General features: G+C 46.7%; 1 protein-coding gene across 2 annotated transcripts in view; it reads right to left on the bottom strand.

The window, feature by feature from the left end:
* ADGRD1 (adhesion G protein-coupled receptor D1) overlaps positions 1–16,077 on the bottom strand; it is an 85,569-nt gene that overhangs the window by 29,430 nt on the left and 40,062 nt on the right. For both annotated transcript variants that reach the window (XM_079322974.1, XM_079322975.1), the window contains 3 exons: positions 11,018–11,091; positions 9,477–9,600; positions 92–195 (listed from right to left, as the gene is read on the bottom strand). In XM_079322974.1, coding sequence (XP_079179100.1) covers positions 92–195; positions 9,477–9,600; positions 11,018–11,091 — 302 coding nt within the window. The remainder of the gene's footprint in view (positions 1–91; positions 196–9,476; positions 9,601–11,017; positions 11,092–16,077) is intronic.

Raw genomic sequence — 16,077 nt, 5'->3', positions numbered from 1 at the left:
CTGAGCACCTGAAGGGACCCTGCCCCGTGGCCCGGAATGCTGTGCTGCCCTGTGCACGCTTTCTGCTGAGCAGGAAATTGAGATTACTCACGAGAGCACGGCGAAGGTGACCAGCGTGATGGTCAAGCAGCAGATGGACAGCGCGCAGCCCAGGTACGTGATGGAGGAGAGCGCCACCTGGTGCTCGCTGCTGAGCTGCGGACACGGCGGGGACAAACACAGAGGGTCAAACAAACAAACACAACTGGGGGGGTGAACAAACACACACAGGGTCAAACAAACAAACACAACTGGGGGGGTGAACAAACACACACAGGGTCAAACAAACAAACACAACTGGGGGGGGGTGAACAAACACACACAACTGGGGGGGTGAACAAACACACACAGGGTCAAACAAACAAACACAACTGGGGGGGTGAACAAACACACACAACTGGGGGGGTGAACAAACACACACAGGGTCAAACAAACAAACACAACTGGGGGGGTGAACAAACACACACAACTGGGGGGATGAACAAACACACACAGGGTCAAACAAACAAACACAACTGGGGGGGTGAACAAACACACACAGGGTCAAACAAACAAACACAACTGGGGGGGTGAACAAACACACACAACTGGGGGGGTGAACAAACACACAGGGTCAGGGGGATGAACAAACACACACAACTGGGGGGGTGAACAAACACACACAACTGGGGGGGTGAACAAACACACACAGGGTCAAACAAACAAACACAACTGGGGGGGTGAACAAACACACACAACTGGGGGGGTGAACAAACACACACAGGGTCAGGGGGATGAACAAACACACACAACTGGGGGGGTGAACAAACACACACAACTGGGGGGGTGAACAAACAAACACACAACTGGGGGGGTGAACAAACACACACAACTGGGGGGGTGAACAAACACACACAACTGGGGGGTGAACAAACACACACAACTGGGGGGGTGAAAAAACAAACACAGGGTCAGGGGGCTGAACAAACACACACAGGGTCAGGGGGATGAACAAACACACACAAAACTGGGGGGGTGAACAAACAAACACAACTGGGGGGGTGAACAAACACACACAGGGTCAGGGGGATGAACAAACAAACACACACACAGAGCTCGGGGGGCTGAACAAACACAGATAGGGGGGCTGAATAGAGTCAGGGGGGCTGAACAAACAAATACACAACTGGGGGGGCTGAACAAACACACACAGCTGGGGGGGTCTATACAAACACAGGGTCAGGGGGGCTGTATAGAGTCAGGGGGGCTGAACAAACAAACACACACACAGCTTGGGGGGATGAACAAACACAGCTCTGTGTGTGTGTGTATGTTTGTGTGTATTTATAAAAAGCCAACTGTGAGAGTGTGTGTGTGTGTGAGTTTGTACGAACATACACACAAAGCAGTTTGTACACACACACACACACACACACACAGAGACACACAGAGCTGTGTTTGTACACACACACACACACACACACAGAGCTGTTTGTGTAAATACACACACACACACACTCACAGAGCTGTTTGTACACACACTCAGAGCTGTTTGTACACACTCAGAGCTGTTTGTAAACACACACACACAGAGCTGTTTGTACACACACTCAGAGCTGTTTGTACACACTCAGAGCTGTTTGTACACACACACACACTCACAGAGCTGTTTGTACACACACTCAGAGCTGTTTGTACACACACACACTCACAGAGCTGTTTGTACACACACACACACACACAGACAGAGCTGTTTGTACACACACACACACACTCACAGAGCTGTTTGTATGCACACACACACACTCAGAGCTGTTTGTACACACACACACACACTCACAGAGCTGTTTGTACACACACACACACACACACACACACACACAGAGCTGTTTGTACACACACACACACACTCACAGAGCTGTTTGTACACACACACACACACTCACAGAGCTGTTTGTACACACACTCAGAGCTGTTTGTACACACACACACACACAGAGCTGTTTGTACACACACACACACACACTCACAGAGCTGTTTGTACACACACTCAGAGCTGTTTGTACACACACACACACACACAGAGCTGTTTGTACACACACACACACACACTCACAGAGCTGTTTGTACACACACTCAGAGCTGTTTGTACACACACACACACTCACAGAGCTGTTTGTACACACACACAGACACACAGACAGAGCTGTTTGTACACACACACACACACTCACAGAGCTGTTTGTATGCACACACACACACACTCAGAGCTGTTTGTACACACACACACACACTCACAGAGCTGTTTGTACACACACACACACACACTCACACACAGAGCTGTTTGTACACACACACACACACACACACTCACAGAGCTGTTTGTACACACACACACACACACAGAGCTGTTTGTACACACACTCAGAGCTGTTTGTACACACACACACACACACACAGAGCTGTTTGTACACACACACACACACACAGAGCTGTTTGTACACACTCAGAGCTGTTTGTACACACACACACACACACACACACACACAGAGCTGTTTGTACACACACACACACACACTCACAGAGCTGTTTGTACACACACACACACACTCACAGAGCTGTTTGTACACACACACACACACAGAAACACACTCACAGAGCTGTTTGTACACACACACACACACTCACAGAGCTGTTTGTACACACACACACACACACAGAGCAGCTCATACACACACACACTCACAGCAGTTTGCCCAGCACACAGCCCGTGGCCCACAGCCAGGGTGCCCATCACAGAGCCCCAGCCCCATCCTGAGCCCCTGCCCTGCTCAGTGCAGGAGCTGGGCTGGCACCTCAGGGAGCAGAACCAGCAGGGACCCAGCAGGGACCCTGGCAAAGCTCCTGCCCCAGCCTCTGCTTTATCCACAGCACCTTCTGCAGGGGCAATTCCACTTTTGGGAACATTTAACCTGTTACTCCTCCGTGCCCTCCCCAGGATCTGTGTTAAACCTGGACAGACAATGCAACAGGGACACTGTGGTTTGGCCATTCCTCTCAAATTAATCAGTGTGTGGTTTAATTTTCCATGCAAGTTCTCATAAAAGAATGACAAAAAAGCCACACCCAACAAAGGGAGCCAGGCAGTATTAATTTGTAATCAGTAGAACAGAGCTAGGCAGGAAAAACTTTCTCATCCTAGAAGAATTTTCAAACATTTTTCCTGACTTGATTTTGGATAGACTTGACATTTTCATAAACCAAAGGAAAAAAAATTAGTAATCAAAAGTTTTCATTTTGATCCTTGAAATACTGTGTTTCTGTTTCAGTCTTGATTCACTATTAATTAAATTCCAAGCTGAAAACACACTCAAAAATTTATTTATTATTAAAAAATACTAAAGGGAATGATATCTTTTGCAAAACATTTTTTTACAGCCAATTTTTCTAACAAAAACTGGCCCTTTCACATATGCTTGGGATTTTCTATTCTTTTCCACACACACGATAAAACTTCCCACCCAAATGAAGTATTTCATTAGAGATTATCAAACTGAAGCAGCTGCAGCAATAAACCCCCATTACAATTCCTTCTGAGGAGGGCAGTGAGTGCCCTGTGTTATGGGGACACAGGGCCAGCCCAGGGCTGAGCTCTGGATCTGTCTGGGGGTTTTGGGATCAGCTCTCAGCTGTGCTGGGGTCACTCAGGGCTCTGCCCTGCTCAGCCTGAGCTCTCAGGGATGCTCAGCTCTGAACACAGCTCCTGAGCATTTTTTTATTTTTCAGACACATTTCTGTTCCCTGACTGGACAGCATCAATTCCAGGAACCAGAGAGTTCTGTGAACTGGGACAGGTGAAAAGCTCCAGAAGATGCCCTGGCCCCTCATCCCACAGAACAGCCATGCCCAGAATCCCTCACTGAATGTCCTGAACAGAACAGACTGTGCTACAGGGCAGGAGGGATTTCCTCATCAGCTCTGTCCATGTCCAGAATCATGGAAGGATTTCCAGGGAGTGCAGCCTCATCCCAGGGCTGTGCTGAAGGAGGGAAGGGCAGATTCAGATCCCCACAAAGCTCAGAACCAGCTGCCACACACCTGGCTGAGATGTGCTCTCTTCTGAGGGGCAACAGGAGCAATTTGGTAGAAGCACCTGGTTGTCAAAGATTTGGGCCTCATTAATTAAGGAACAATTTCAATAAATTCCAGTGCTCTGATAAGAGCTGGTTTTACCTTAGCTCACCTCAGCTTGTCTTTTTGAAAGCCTACAGACTTCCTGCGTGATGTGGAATATAAACCAGTAATTTGGGATGTTCTTGCAGTCAGCACAAAAACGCTAATCAAGCTGTAATGCTATTATTAAAGAAAACAGCATTAAAAAGTACCAGATGAAGCACAGAGCAGCCTGTGAAGCAGTCCCACGAGCTTGATTCTCACACTGCCCCAGTCTGCATTAAATTATCCTTTTCTTCTGAAATGTTTTGCTTCCTTGGGTTTCTGTGGTCATCCCTGTACTCTGCAGAGCCAGAACAGGAGCTCAAACAGTCCTGGGTGTCAGCAGCCACCAGCACCCAGCCAGAGCTCCTCAGCTCCAGCCTGACAAGGCAAAACCAGCAATTCCTGCCCCACACAAACCCCTCCAGCCCCTGCCTGGGGTGCTGCTCAGAGCCTGGCAGGATCTGGGGCTCCAGCACAGCCCAGTGCCCTCCCTTAATCTCCCACAAGAGAAATCACCACATTGCTGAACACTTCTTAAAAAAAGAGTGATATCTAACCCCTCTGCTTATAAATAACTGCACAGAAAATGAGAATATATTATTGTGATGAGATGGCACTTTTCATCTCTGGAGTAGCTGGGAAAGGTCATTCAGGCTGAAACACTCTGTAGGCTCTACAAGAAAAATGGTTTGTGTCCAGAAGAGAAAAACTTATTTATGAGCAGTTAATGAGTGAGCACAGCCAGGAGCACCTGGCTCTGCTCAGGGCTCCCCTGCCAGGGCTCATTGCCCTCCTTCCCTGTCCTGTCCCAAATTTTTCACCTCTCAGGCACGGGCTGCCCCCCTTCTGCTTGGCACAGTGCTCTCCTGGCTTCTCCAAAGGAAGGGACTCTTTGGGGAATTCTAACCTAGACATTTCTCCTTCACACACTGCAAAACATCCTCTGGTTCTGCCTCTGGAGCCACACATCAGCCAAAGGCTCCAATTCTTACCCCAAGGCTGTCACAGCTGACCTGAAGGGGTCTGTCCCTGTGCCAAGGCACAGCTCCACTGTTGGACACCACAGTTCCCTGTCTGAGCTACTTTTGAAACCTCCTTTCTGTAGAAAAAAATCATCTTCCAGGAAAAGGCAAACTCTTGAACCAAAACTGGTTTTACAGCCTTAAAGAATGAGACCTGCAAGCTGAGACAATATCACACCTGATTTGTGTTTGATTAGTGATCAATATCACACCTGTGATTTGTGTTTGATTAGTGATCAATATCAATCAGTATGTGTGATATTGATCACACCTCTGATTGGTGTTTTAGCCTCACTCCCTGGCACAACAAGCACAGGAAATGTTTGCATGCCCTTATCCATCAGTGGGCACATTCCATGGAACAGTTATGTGTCCACTGCTGGAAATGCATGACAATTTCATCTGCCCTGGAAATCCATGACAATTGCATTCTGCCCTAAGTCCAAGCACAAGAGTGAGCTGTGTTTCCATGTCCCCTTGGGTCACCTTCCCATCTCACATTTCCACCTCACAGGGACATTCCCACCATGAATCCCTGCAGTGAGGGATGGATTTTGTTTATTTGTTTGTTTTATTCATTTATTTGATCTGCACTGAGCTCCACCCTCAGACCCTTGTGCAGAGTCTGAGCATCCTCCAGGGAATCCTTTCACAGGGGGAGGGAGGGGAACAATTAAGGCTCAGCCAAATCTACCTTTAAAATGTCATCTGAATCCTATTAAGAGAAGGATGAATAATTGACTTTGGCAGCCTGAGTGTCTCAGAGACATTAAAATACTGGCCTTGGCTGATGAAGCTAATGGTTTTAATTGCCTCCAGAAAGGCTGCTGAAATTCAATTTCAGTCCAGAGAGGCATTTATTTATATATTAAATAGTAATAACAATACAAATCTCTGTTTTCCTTCAGCTTGCCAAGCACTTTGTTAGGTACATGACATTCCAGTTTTTTAGAACCAATGTCTGTGGTGAGTTCAGGAGGCTCAGTCTCCTCCCAGGGACCACAGGGTGGATTTTGGCACCCCTGAGCCTGACCTGGCCCACCCTGGGGGCACAGAGTGACAATTCAAACAGAAAGGGATGGGTAAGGTGCCCTGATCATCCCATTTTTATGGTGCAGGGGGAAACCTTTTGGTCAGCAAGAGGAGCTGGCTGCCAAAGGTTCAGGGCTCTCATTTCCACCACAGAAAGGGAGTCTCTGCTCTTTTGTTGGGTATTCTGATTAAAACAGACTACTCCATCATGCTTCTCAAACAAAGGAGCTCTTTTGACAATTATAGCACTCTTAAATATTTGTGCCTTTCCAAAATAAAGCAACTTCTGCTCTCCTCTGGTGAGTGAAATTCAGTAAGTGCCAAGCAATTCTCTGAGGAACTGGAAGGGTTTAGCATCCTGCAGCACTGGTCCAGCTGTTCCTGTGCAGTTCTGTGGGATTGGGGACAGCCAGAAATTCCCTGTTTCCTGCCACCAACACCAGCACTGGGAGCAGCGAAGGATCTTCAGGCAGGATGAGCACTGAGGGTGAGGACAAAGGGAATATTCTGCACTCAGCTGAGCCCCAATCACTGCAGCAGAGCAGAGTGAGGGAGAGCAGAGCCAGAACAGCCAGGCTGGTTTATCCCTGTTATCTGCTGGCTGGGGCTGCTGAACTGTCTGTGGGGATCCTTTCAGCAGCACACAGCCATAAACAAGGACCAAAATCATACACAAGGACCAAAACAATCACAATGCCTACCCAATTTTTAAATATGCAACACAAAAGAAAAATTACTGGACTAAGGCATTTTTCTTTTATATGTTCCCAGCAATGAAAAGCATGCTGAGAGAAGTAATTATATAAAAAATTACAAAACAGCAGAAATCTGAGAGTGCCACATTATTTCCATTTCATTGTCATTAGAGTATGGAGCTGGCTGCAAATTTTAAGCAAAAAGCTTATGATTTCAGACTGTTATTTTATTGCACCCAAAGTGCAGTGTTTGATTAATAACTGCAATATTAGATTTAGGAAACAATGCTCCAAACTGATAAATTACACACCTATCCCCCATATTTTTAAAGTGTTTTGCAATATTAGGACTTTTTCAAAGCAGCCTTTTTAAACACAAATTGATTCACCTTTTTCCCAGCCAGCCATACATGATCAAAACTCAGCTATAACAGTGACAAATAAAATAAAAACACACATATTGCCTCAAGAAAAGAAATTTGGGATCACTTTCTTTTTGTGAACAGAAGCTCACAGATAAATACCCAAACCTCTTCAAAATCCAGGGCTCCCTAAAAATGCTCTGGGTTGTTTCTACAGTTCCATCATCAAGGTCAGATGGTTTTAAATATTTTCCCTCCATAAACACTTGTCTGCTTTCAAGCCCATTGGTGAACTGCTTGAACTAAACTGATTGATGGTCTATTCTGAACCGTGAGCAGGCTACAAATGGGATAAAAAACAAAGTCATTTCTAGCTTTAGAAATGCAGAAAATGTGCTCAAAACCCCAAACCAATTCTGCCCCAGACTGTGTAACACTATTGCTTAGCTGGAAATGCCCATCCACATGTGAACTTTACTCCTCACAGTGGGAAAAGGCAGGAGAAAAGAACAATGAAGAGAATGGTCCAGGAGACAAAAACATCCCAGCTGTGCCCTGCACTGGTGCCTTGGGGCAGGGGGCCCGAGCTCTGCTTGTCTGGGGGAGGAAATATTCCCCTCTGAAAGAGTTTTGAAGCCTGGGTCCCCAGAGCCCCCCACCTCCTGCTGGAATGGCATCTCGGTGGCAGATGGCACAAAGAGCCTGGCACGCTCTGCACTGTTGGGCAGAATGAAAACCAGATCTGCAGAGGGCTGGAATGTTCTAGGCAGGAGCAGGGGCTCCACTCTCTGACCTGATGGGGGAGCAAAGCTGCCCAAAATGAAATTGCAGCACCTGAATTCTCTTTGGAGCTCTCTGGAGCTGCAGCTCACAGAGCTGGCTGTCCCTGTGTCCTGTGTGTCCCTGTGTCCTATGTCCCTGTGTCTGTCCTGTGTGTCCCTGTGTGTGTCCCTGTGTGTGTCCTGTGTCCCTGTGTGTCCCTGTGTCCCTGTGTGTCCCTCTGTGTCCCTGTGTGTGCCCGTGTCCCTATGTGTCCCTGTGTCCCCCTGTGTCCTTGTGTCCCCCTGTGTGTCCCTCTGTGTCCCTGTGTGTGCCCCTGTGTCCCTATGTGTCCCTGTGTCCCCCTGTGTCCTTGTGTCCCCCTGTGTGTCCCTCTGTGTCCCTGTGTGTGCCCCTGTGTCCCTATGTGTCCCTGTGTCCCCCTGTGTGTCCCTGTGTGTCCCTGTGTCCCCCTGTGTGTGCCCCTGTCCCAGCTCAGGGATGCCTCATCCCCCAGCCTGGTCCCACCAGCAGAGCTCTAAAGGGTCACATTAAAGGACATGTCTTGGACAAAGATTTGGGATGAGATTTTCCTGTTATCATAAAGGGGGAAACAGAGCTATGGAAAAACATTCTGCACAAAGCCTGGTGGATGTTAATGCATCAAACCAAAAATATAAGGAAAGTATTGAAAATGGAGCTTTAAAGGCCTGTGAGGAACTGGAATGTCCATTCACATCCAGCCTTTCCTCGTTATCCATTTCAGACCTCTTGAGGAAAACTTGATTCCAAAGAATTCTGTTTGAAATTTCTTGGATCTCCAATTTCTAATACTGCATAACACTGAAACTTACAGCAGCATCCCATTAATCATCCCAATCCTAAATCTGTTTAGTTGAAAGCTGGGCCTTTCAGATGATTCCCCAGTGGAGAATCAACCAATCTTTCAGTGGCATTTAATTGGTGGCTGTCCTGTTTAATCCTGGGTAATTCCCTGGATGCTGCTCTTTAAAACAGGGTTAATAACAGCACATTTCTCCCAAGATACTTCTGTCTTACAAGATGGGAGGTCTTGAGGCAAAGCTGCATTTTATTACCAATCTGAAGAGTTCCTAGAAAAATTATACTTGGAAACCACCGAGGTCATGAGGTGCTTTACAAGTAATAAAGATAATAATGGCTAGACACAAAGCAGCTGCCCTGGGGAAGCCAAGCCCAGCTCCAAGCGGTCACCAGGGGCTGGGGTTAATTCAGATACCACAGCAGGACCCGAGCCGGTGTGCTGAGCCCAGCCCGGGCGCTCAGGTGAGCGCGGGTGCGGGGCGCAGGTGCCCCACCCTCGGCAGCCACGCCCAGCGCGCTGCGCTCACCTGCAGCGGCACCACCTGCATCAGGATGGCGAAGTTGGTCAGGTGGCTGCAGAGGCACACGGAGTGGTTCAGGTCCCCGCCCCGGCGCACGCAGCCCTCGTTGGACCACACCCCGGACCCATTGCTGCAGGCAAAAAGAGCGGAGAGTGAATGTGGGCACGGGGTGTGTGATGGGATGTAATGGGATATATGATCTGTACAGTGGGATATGTGATATGTACAGTGGGATATGTACAGTGGGGTATCATTGTACCACACCCCGGACCCATTGCTGCAGGCAAAGAAAGAGCAGAGAGTGAATGTGGGCTGGGCCAGGGCATGGGGTGTGTGATGGGATACAGTGGGATGTGTGATCTGTACAGGGTGATATGTACAGTGGGATATGTGATATGTGTGGTATGTGACATGTATAATGGGACATGCACTATTTATAATGTGATATATGTATAATGTGATATGTTTAATGGGACATGCACTATGTATAATGTGATATATGATATATGTGATATGTTTAATGTGACATGCACTATGTATAATGTGATATATTATATGTATAATGTGATATGTTTAATGGGACATGCACAATGCACAAGGGCAGCAGTGACGCCCATCTGGCAGGACAGATCTCTCATCTCAGGTTTATCCTCACAGGCCTCCAGGGCCCCAGCCCCAGTGGAGAACAGAACAGGAACAATGCCCCAACCAAACTAATTTGCTTCACTAAAATCTGCTTCTGATTTATTGGAGTTTGGGTAACCATAACAACCCTAACTGCAGCAGCTGGGACAGCTCAGCAGCCAGGAAACAAAAGTTCAATAAAAGCATTTCTGTGACCTGCCTGCTGTGCAGGAGGGATCCCAGCATCCCAGAGCATTGCTGCAGCAATCAGGCTTGCACTGCTATGGCTCAAACCTGATAATCCCCAAGAAATTAAAAATTCACTATTTGTATTCTTCCTCAATTAATTCACTAAGAGCAGCATATTTCAAAATTAAAAAAAAAAAATTAAATTTATTCAGTGCTTAAAAAAAAAATTTAAAAAGCTACTGCCTATCCATAGCTCTTATTTCCTGAGTGAAACTTGAGGTGCTGTTTATTTCCCTTGGATTCTAATTTGCATTCATGGACACTGTGTTTATCCATTCCATGCACTGGCCAAAATTCCCAGCTCTGAATGCTGATCTCACACGAGGCCCTGGCACAGGCACAGACCCAGAGAAAACAGAGGCTGGGCTGGAGCTTGAACTCCCAGCACCTGCCAAGGGGACACCCCCTGGAACGAGATAAGCAGATTTCTACCAGTCTGATACTTTGATTTCAAAATATTTCCAGTTCCCAATCACCCACCCAACCCAGGTCTGTGAATAACAAGTCTCCTATTTATGCACAAACAATCAGGTTGTGGTTTTTATATGGCTCCATTTCTTTAACTATTTCCATGAATGAAAGGAAGCAAGAAGAATACAGGTAATGCACAGCATCACAAAGTAAGTGCAATCCAATAAAATCAAGTTAAAATTAAATAAAATCAAGCAACATACCTATAATCCAGAAATGCACAGTAAAGATGAACTCTGTTACTTTTATTCAGTGCTTGGCTGTATTGTCTGGGCGTCTGCAAGAAAAAATACAAACCCTGAAGGAATGTTTAAAAAGGACTCAATTCCACTGTTCAGCTACTTCACATTCTCATTGCTACAATAAATCCAAGGGACTTATTATAGATTAACACACCAGAACTGGCAGCAAAATTGTTCAGTCCTCATATCTCCAACACAAGCTCCAAACATGCAAAACCTGCAATTCAGTCTTAATTCTCCACACTGGGATTAAACTCTCACACTCTGAGTGTGAAATCTGTGCCCTGTTTAAGCAAAGAGCAAACCAGGATTGTTCCTGTCCATGAGCACAAACACGAGTCAATTTTTGCAGGACTGGGACATCATTCTTCAGGTAGATTTGGCTTCTTTGGGTTTTGTTCATCGTTTGTTCTCACTGCACAGTAAAAATGTCCCATTTCACGATTAATAACTGAAATATGAGCATTGCAATGACCAACTCCCAGGCACTTTCCTTCCACAACAGCAGTTATTTTAAAACATGCATTCAAACTGAAGGAGCAATGCTGTAATTCAAGATTTTATTTTAGCCCACCTCAGCATTATAATGACATAATTTCTATCTTCCATAAACAGGTCTAGCAACTAACTCAATCTCCTGTATTCCAAAAGCTTTGAGATCCCCTTCTCCACCCCATTATGTGAGCTCAATGACAAAATTATTCAAATTATATTGAAGTAATAGTTTGTTACAGACAAAACATGCAAACTAGAAGATATCCAGTGTTTGTTCAGCCCATTTTAATACATAAATCCCTGAAGCCCACATTGTGTGGACCCTGCCTTATGGCAATTTTTTAATTACAGGAGCCTTCAACATAAAAAATAATCACTGGTGAATTACCATTAGCTCTCAGATTATTGCAACACAATTCTGCTGTCAAAACAAAAATCAAGTTTTGCTTTCCTTGTTTTAGGGAACGAAGGGAAAACACCCCCCACCCCATCCTGCTGAAACTCAACCAAGGACAAGAAGTTCCTGGTGCAATTGTCCCAGGGCCAGGCAGGGGTGTCAGGCACAGGGCAGCAGATAACCAGGCAGATAACCAGTCCTGGCAGCAGATAACCAGTCATGGCAGCAGATAACCAGTCCTGGCAGCAGATAACCAAGATTTCTGCCCAGCTCCCCTGCATGGGCACAGCTCAGCACTGTGCTGCAGATAAGGGTTCCTGCCCAGCCCCCAGCTCTGCACAGCACAGATGGAATGTTCTCTGCCCACCCCTGCCCAGGTTTCCATCCCTGGCCTCCCCTTGTTTCCCCCAGAGCAGCTGCTGCTGCAGCTCAGGGCTCTGTGGGGAGCAGGGACTGTCACCCTCCCTTCCCCTCTGGCTCTGGGGACACCTGGAGCCCTTCCCAGCTGTGCCAGCTGTGCTGGGTGATGCTGTGCCCTCCATCCCCACAGCTGTGCCAGCTGTGCCAGCTGTGCTGGGTGATGCTGTGCCCATTATCCCCATAGCTGTGCCAGCTGTGCCAGCTGTGCCAGATGATGCTGTGCCCATTATCCCTATAGCTGTGCCAGCTGTGCCAGCTGTGCTGTGCCCACCATCCCCACAGCTGTGCCAGCTGTGCTGTGCCCACCATCCCCAAGCCCTTCCTGAAGCAATTGAAAGAATCTACAGTGGGCTTGCATTACAGGTGATTTCCCTTCTCTGACAGACAGTGAGCAGAGATCTGCAATAAGAGCAAGGGTGGAACAGGAACTGCCATCTCTGATTTGTAGGATTTCTCTAGGTAAATCTGGATTTTAATACACTAAATGGAAAGGGCACCTCAGGGTCAGGTTGGAAGAAGACTGGTACTGCACTCGTGTATCTTTTACGCAAATAAATCCCAGATGAACATTCTACCCTCAATTAAATTTCTCTGGCAAGGGACAAGTCATTGTTTTTCTCCATCTTAACTCTAAACACAGATGTAACCCATTATGAGCTGCCCAAGTGAGGCCATACAGGCTCTGCCCTGTCCAGAGCTGCTGTGTACTCAGATGGAGAAAGAATAAGTAAATAATAACAATGATAGATAAATAAATAGATTAAAGAATGGAAAAAGGGGTCTATCCTAATTTGCCTTCTTATTTCCTTAACGATCCTGCCCCGTGTTTTATCAGCAATGATAAAATCTCCACGAGGCTTTCCAGCACCATTTATGATAAGTGCACAAAACACTCACCTGCTGAGACTCCACTGGAGCTCTGCAGCAGAGCTGTCATTAGAGGAGAAAGCCCCAGCACGTCAGAAACTGGCTGCAGAGGAATCAGCTCCCTCTGATCTTCAACAGCTCTACTTCAAAGTGCTGCCAAACCTATGGAAAAGGAGCTGACTGCACCTCAATATTGCACTTCTTAAGTTAAACTGAGTGTGACACTTTATATGTGACTTGGCTCCTGTAGAACTGGGGATATTGATTTAATGACATTGATAACTGAAAGCTTGAAATACAAGTAAGCTTTTACATGGAAAGATTAAGTCACTTGAGTGCCATTAAAGGCCTGTGAAAGGACAGTTTATGGGGCTTTCAGGAGAGGGAAGCACACTGAGCAATCCAGGATCTGGGCTCTCACTAACCCACACCCTTCAAATCATTCCTTCTGCAAGGAGAGGGCTGCACACAGCTCCCCAGAAGAATCACTGGAATTGTAATTGCAGAAAAAGACTTGCAGGGGAAAGGACCCCTGGCAGCACAGAGAGGCAAAGGCAGAGCCCGGGGAGGGCTGGCTGCACGCAGCATTCCCAGCCTCGGGAATTGTGTGCTCTGGCATCCTGCAGCTCAGGGGAGCAGCCAGAGCTGGGGATGCTCCCAGGGGAGGGCACAGGTGAGAGCTGGAGCCAGGCAGGAGCACCTGGGGAGCCAGGACAGGGCTGGGGGCTGCTGGAAACGTCAGGAGAACATCAGGAAATGTCAGGAACACCAGCTGCTGCTGGGAGGGCTGGCCAAGGGACAGGGCCAAGCTGAGGGTGGGGTGGCCCTTGCTGAGATCACCCTGGCTCTCCTCGCCTCCCCTGCAGCTAAAAAGCAAATATTTAGCCACAGAGCAGTGGAGGGTGTGCACCTTCCCTCCCCTGGGTGAGCAGGGATCAGCCCTTGGGTCAGACCCAAACCAGCAGCTCTGCCAGTGCCTGCCCTGCTCTCACCCAGCACAATTCACCCTGTTAAATTCAGCCCTGCTCTCACCCAGCACAATTCACCCCATTAAATTCAGCCCTGCTCTCACCCAGCACAATTCACCCCGTTAAATTCAGCCCTGCTCTCACCCAGCACAATTCACCCCATTAAATTCAGCCCTGCTCTCACCCAGCACAATGCACCCCATTAAATTCAGCCCTGCTCTCACCCAGCACAATTCACCCCGTTAAATTCAGCCTGGAGCCCTCCTGTCCATGCCTGCAAAACACAGAATTTTGTCTGATTCAGAGATGTTTCAGCCTTGCCTTCCCAGCCTCCTGGGGATTATAGACAAGCCTCCTGTCTGTGTGTTTGTGACTTTTGAGCCATTCACAGCCTCATTTACATATTCTTATGTGTGTACTCAAATCCTGATTCTGGTTTATGGATTAAATCACAGACCCAAATGATGTGTCTGATTTAAGGATTTCCTGTCCTCACAGTGACATCCTGACTATTAGTGTGACCTATTCAGGGACACGTGGTTTATTGGCTTTCCTTTCCACCTATTTCTCCTAATTACCTAGAAGATTAAAACTTTAGGGTACATTCATCTACTCAGTTACCTGGAAAAAGACAGACAGAAAGAATAATCACCCATTTCTATGGTGGCTGTATGGGCTGTGTTCTTCCAAGCTATGAGAAAACTGCATTGCAACAGATTTTGGGCTTAGTTCAGCCAACTATTTTAATTTAGAGTCCATTTGACTGATTCACCCTAAGATGTAACTAGCATATGTAATGAAAAAAAAATTGCAAATTGCAGAAAAAGGAATTTAGGTTATGAATAGGGAATTAGAGTGGCTAAAAGCCAGGTTCCAGTTGTTTCATTGTGGAGCAGTGCGTGCCAGCACACACTTTCTGTGGCAATGAACACTGCAGGCTCCCAGGGCCAGAAGGAAAGTTTCTGGATGCATTTCCTAATGGGACAATCATACAGTCAAAAAAACTGCATGAAATCACACAGGGTGGGAAACTGTCACAGCAATAAAAAGTTTAAAAACTAGTTAAAAATGAAATATCACAGGTTATAAAGCCATCTGAAATCAGAGAAGGTTGCCACATGGGTTGGGTTTGATTATTGCTTTGCCTGAGGCTAAGAATAGTTGACATATCAATTTCCTGCAAGAACAGTGTTAATCAAATGCTGCACCAATATCCTTCCCCAGTCCTCAGAGTTGTCTTTTTAACAGCTGCTGCATTGGGCAAGCAGTGTGAGAACAAAAAAGTAATGAAAAGACCCATGAGCAGCAGACTGAAAAATAGCTTGGCTGCTCTGCCAGATATCATTTCTATAAGAGAGGGAAAAAGGAGGAGGGAATGGATGAGGGAATTGTCCTGCTGCTTTCTTTTTTAATTATGGCACATAGCAAAGAATTGAGAATTCTGCAGTGCACAGCTGTGGCAATCAGCCACTGCCTGCAGCCTGGATTAATAAAAATCACAATATTGTGAATTGTGCAGTGCACAGCCATGCAAACAGCCACTGCCTGCAGCCTGGAGTGACACAAAAATCACAATATTGTGAATTGTGCAGTGACAGCCATGCAAACAGCCACTGCCTGCAGCCTGGATTGATATAAAAATCACAATATTGTGAACTATGCAGTGCACAGCCAGCCAAACAGCCACTGCCTGCAGCCTGATTTAATAAAAATCACAATATTGTGAATTGTGCAGTGCACAGCTGTGGCAAACAGCCACTGCCTGCAGCCTGGATTGATATAAAAATCACAATATTGTGAATTGTGCTGATAAAGGAGAGCACAGACAGGTTAGAATCCAGCTCCAGAAAGAAGCAGCTTCATTTTCATTAGAG

The sequence above is a fragment of the Erithacus rubecula genome (assembly GCF_903797595.1).
Source record: "Erithacus rubecula genome assembly, chromosome: 19".
Taxonomy (NCBI): Eukaryota; Metazoa; Chordata; class Aves; order Passeriformes; family Muscicapidae; genus Erithacus; species Erithacus rubecula.
The sequence above is the reverse complement of the archived record's forward strand: the minus strand, read 5'-3'. Positions and strand labels throughout refer to the sequence as shown.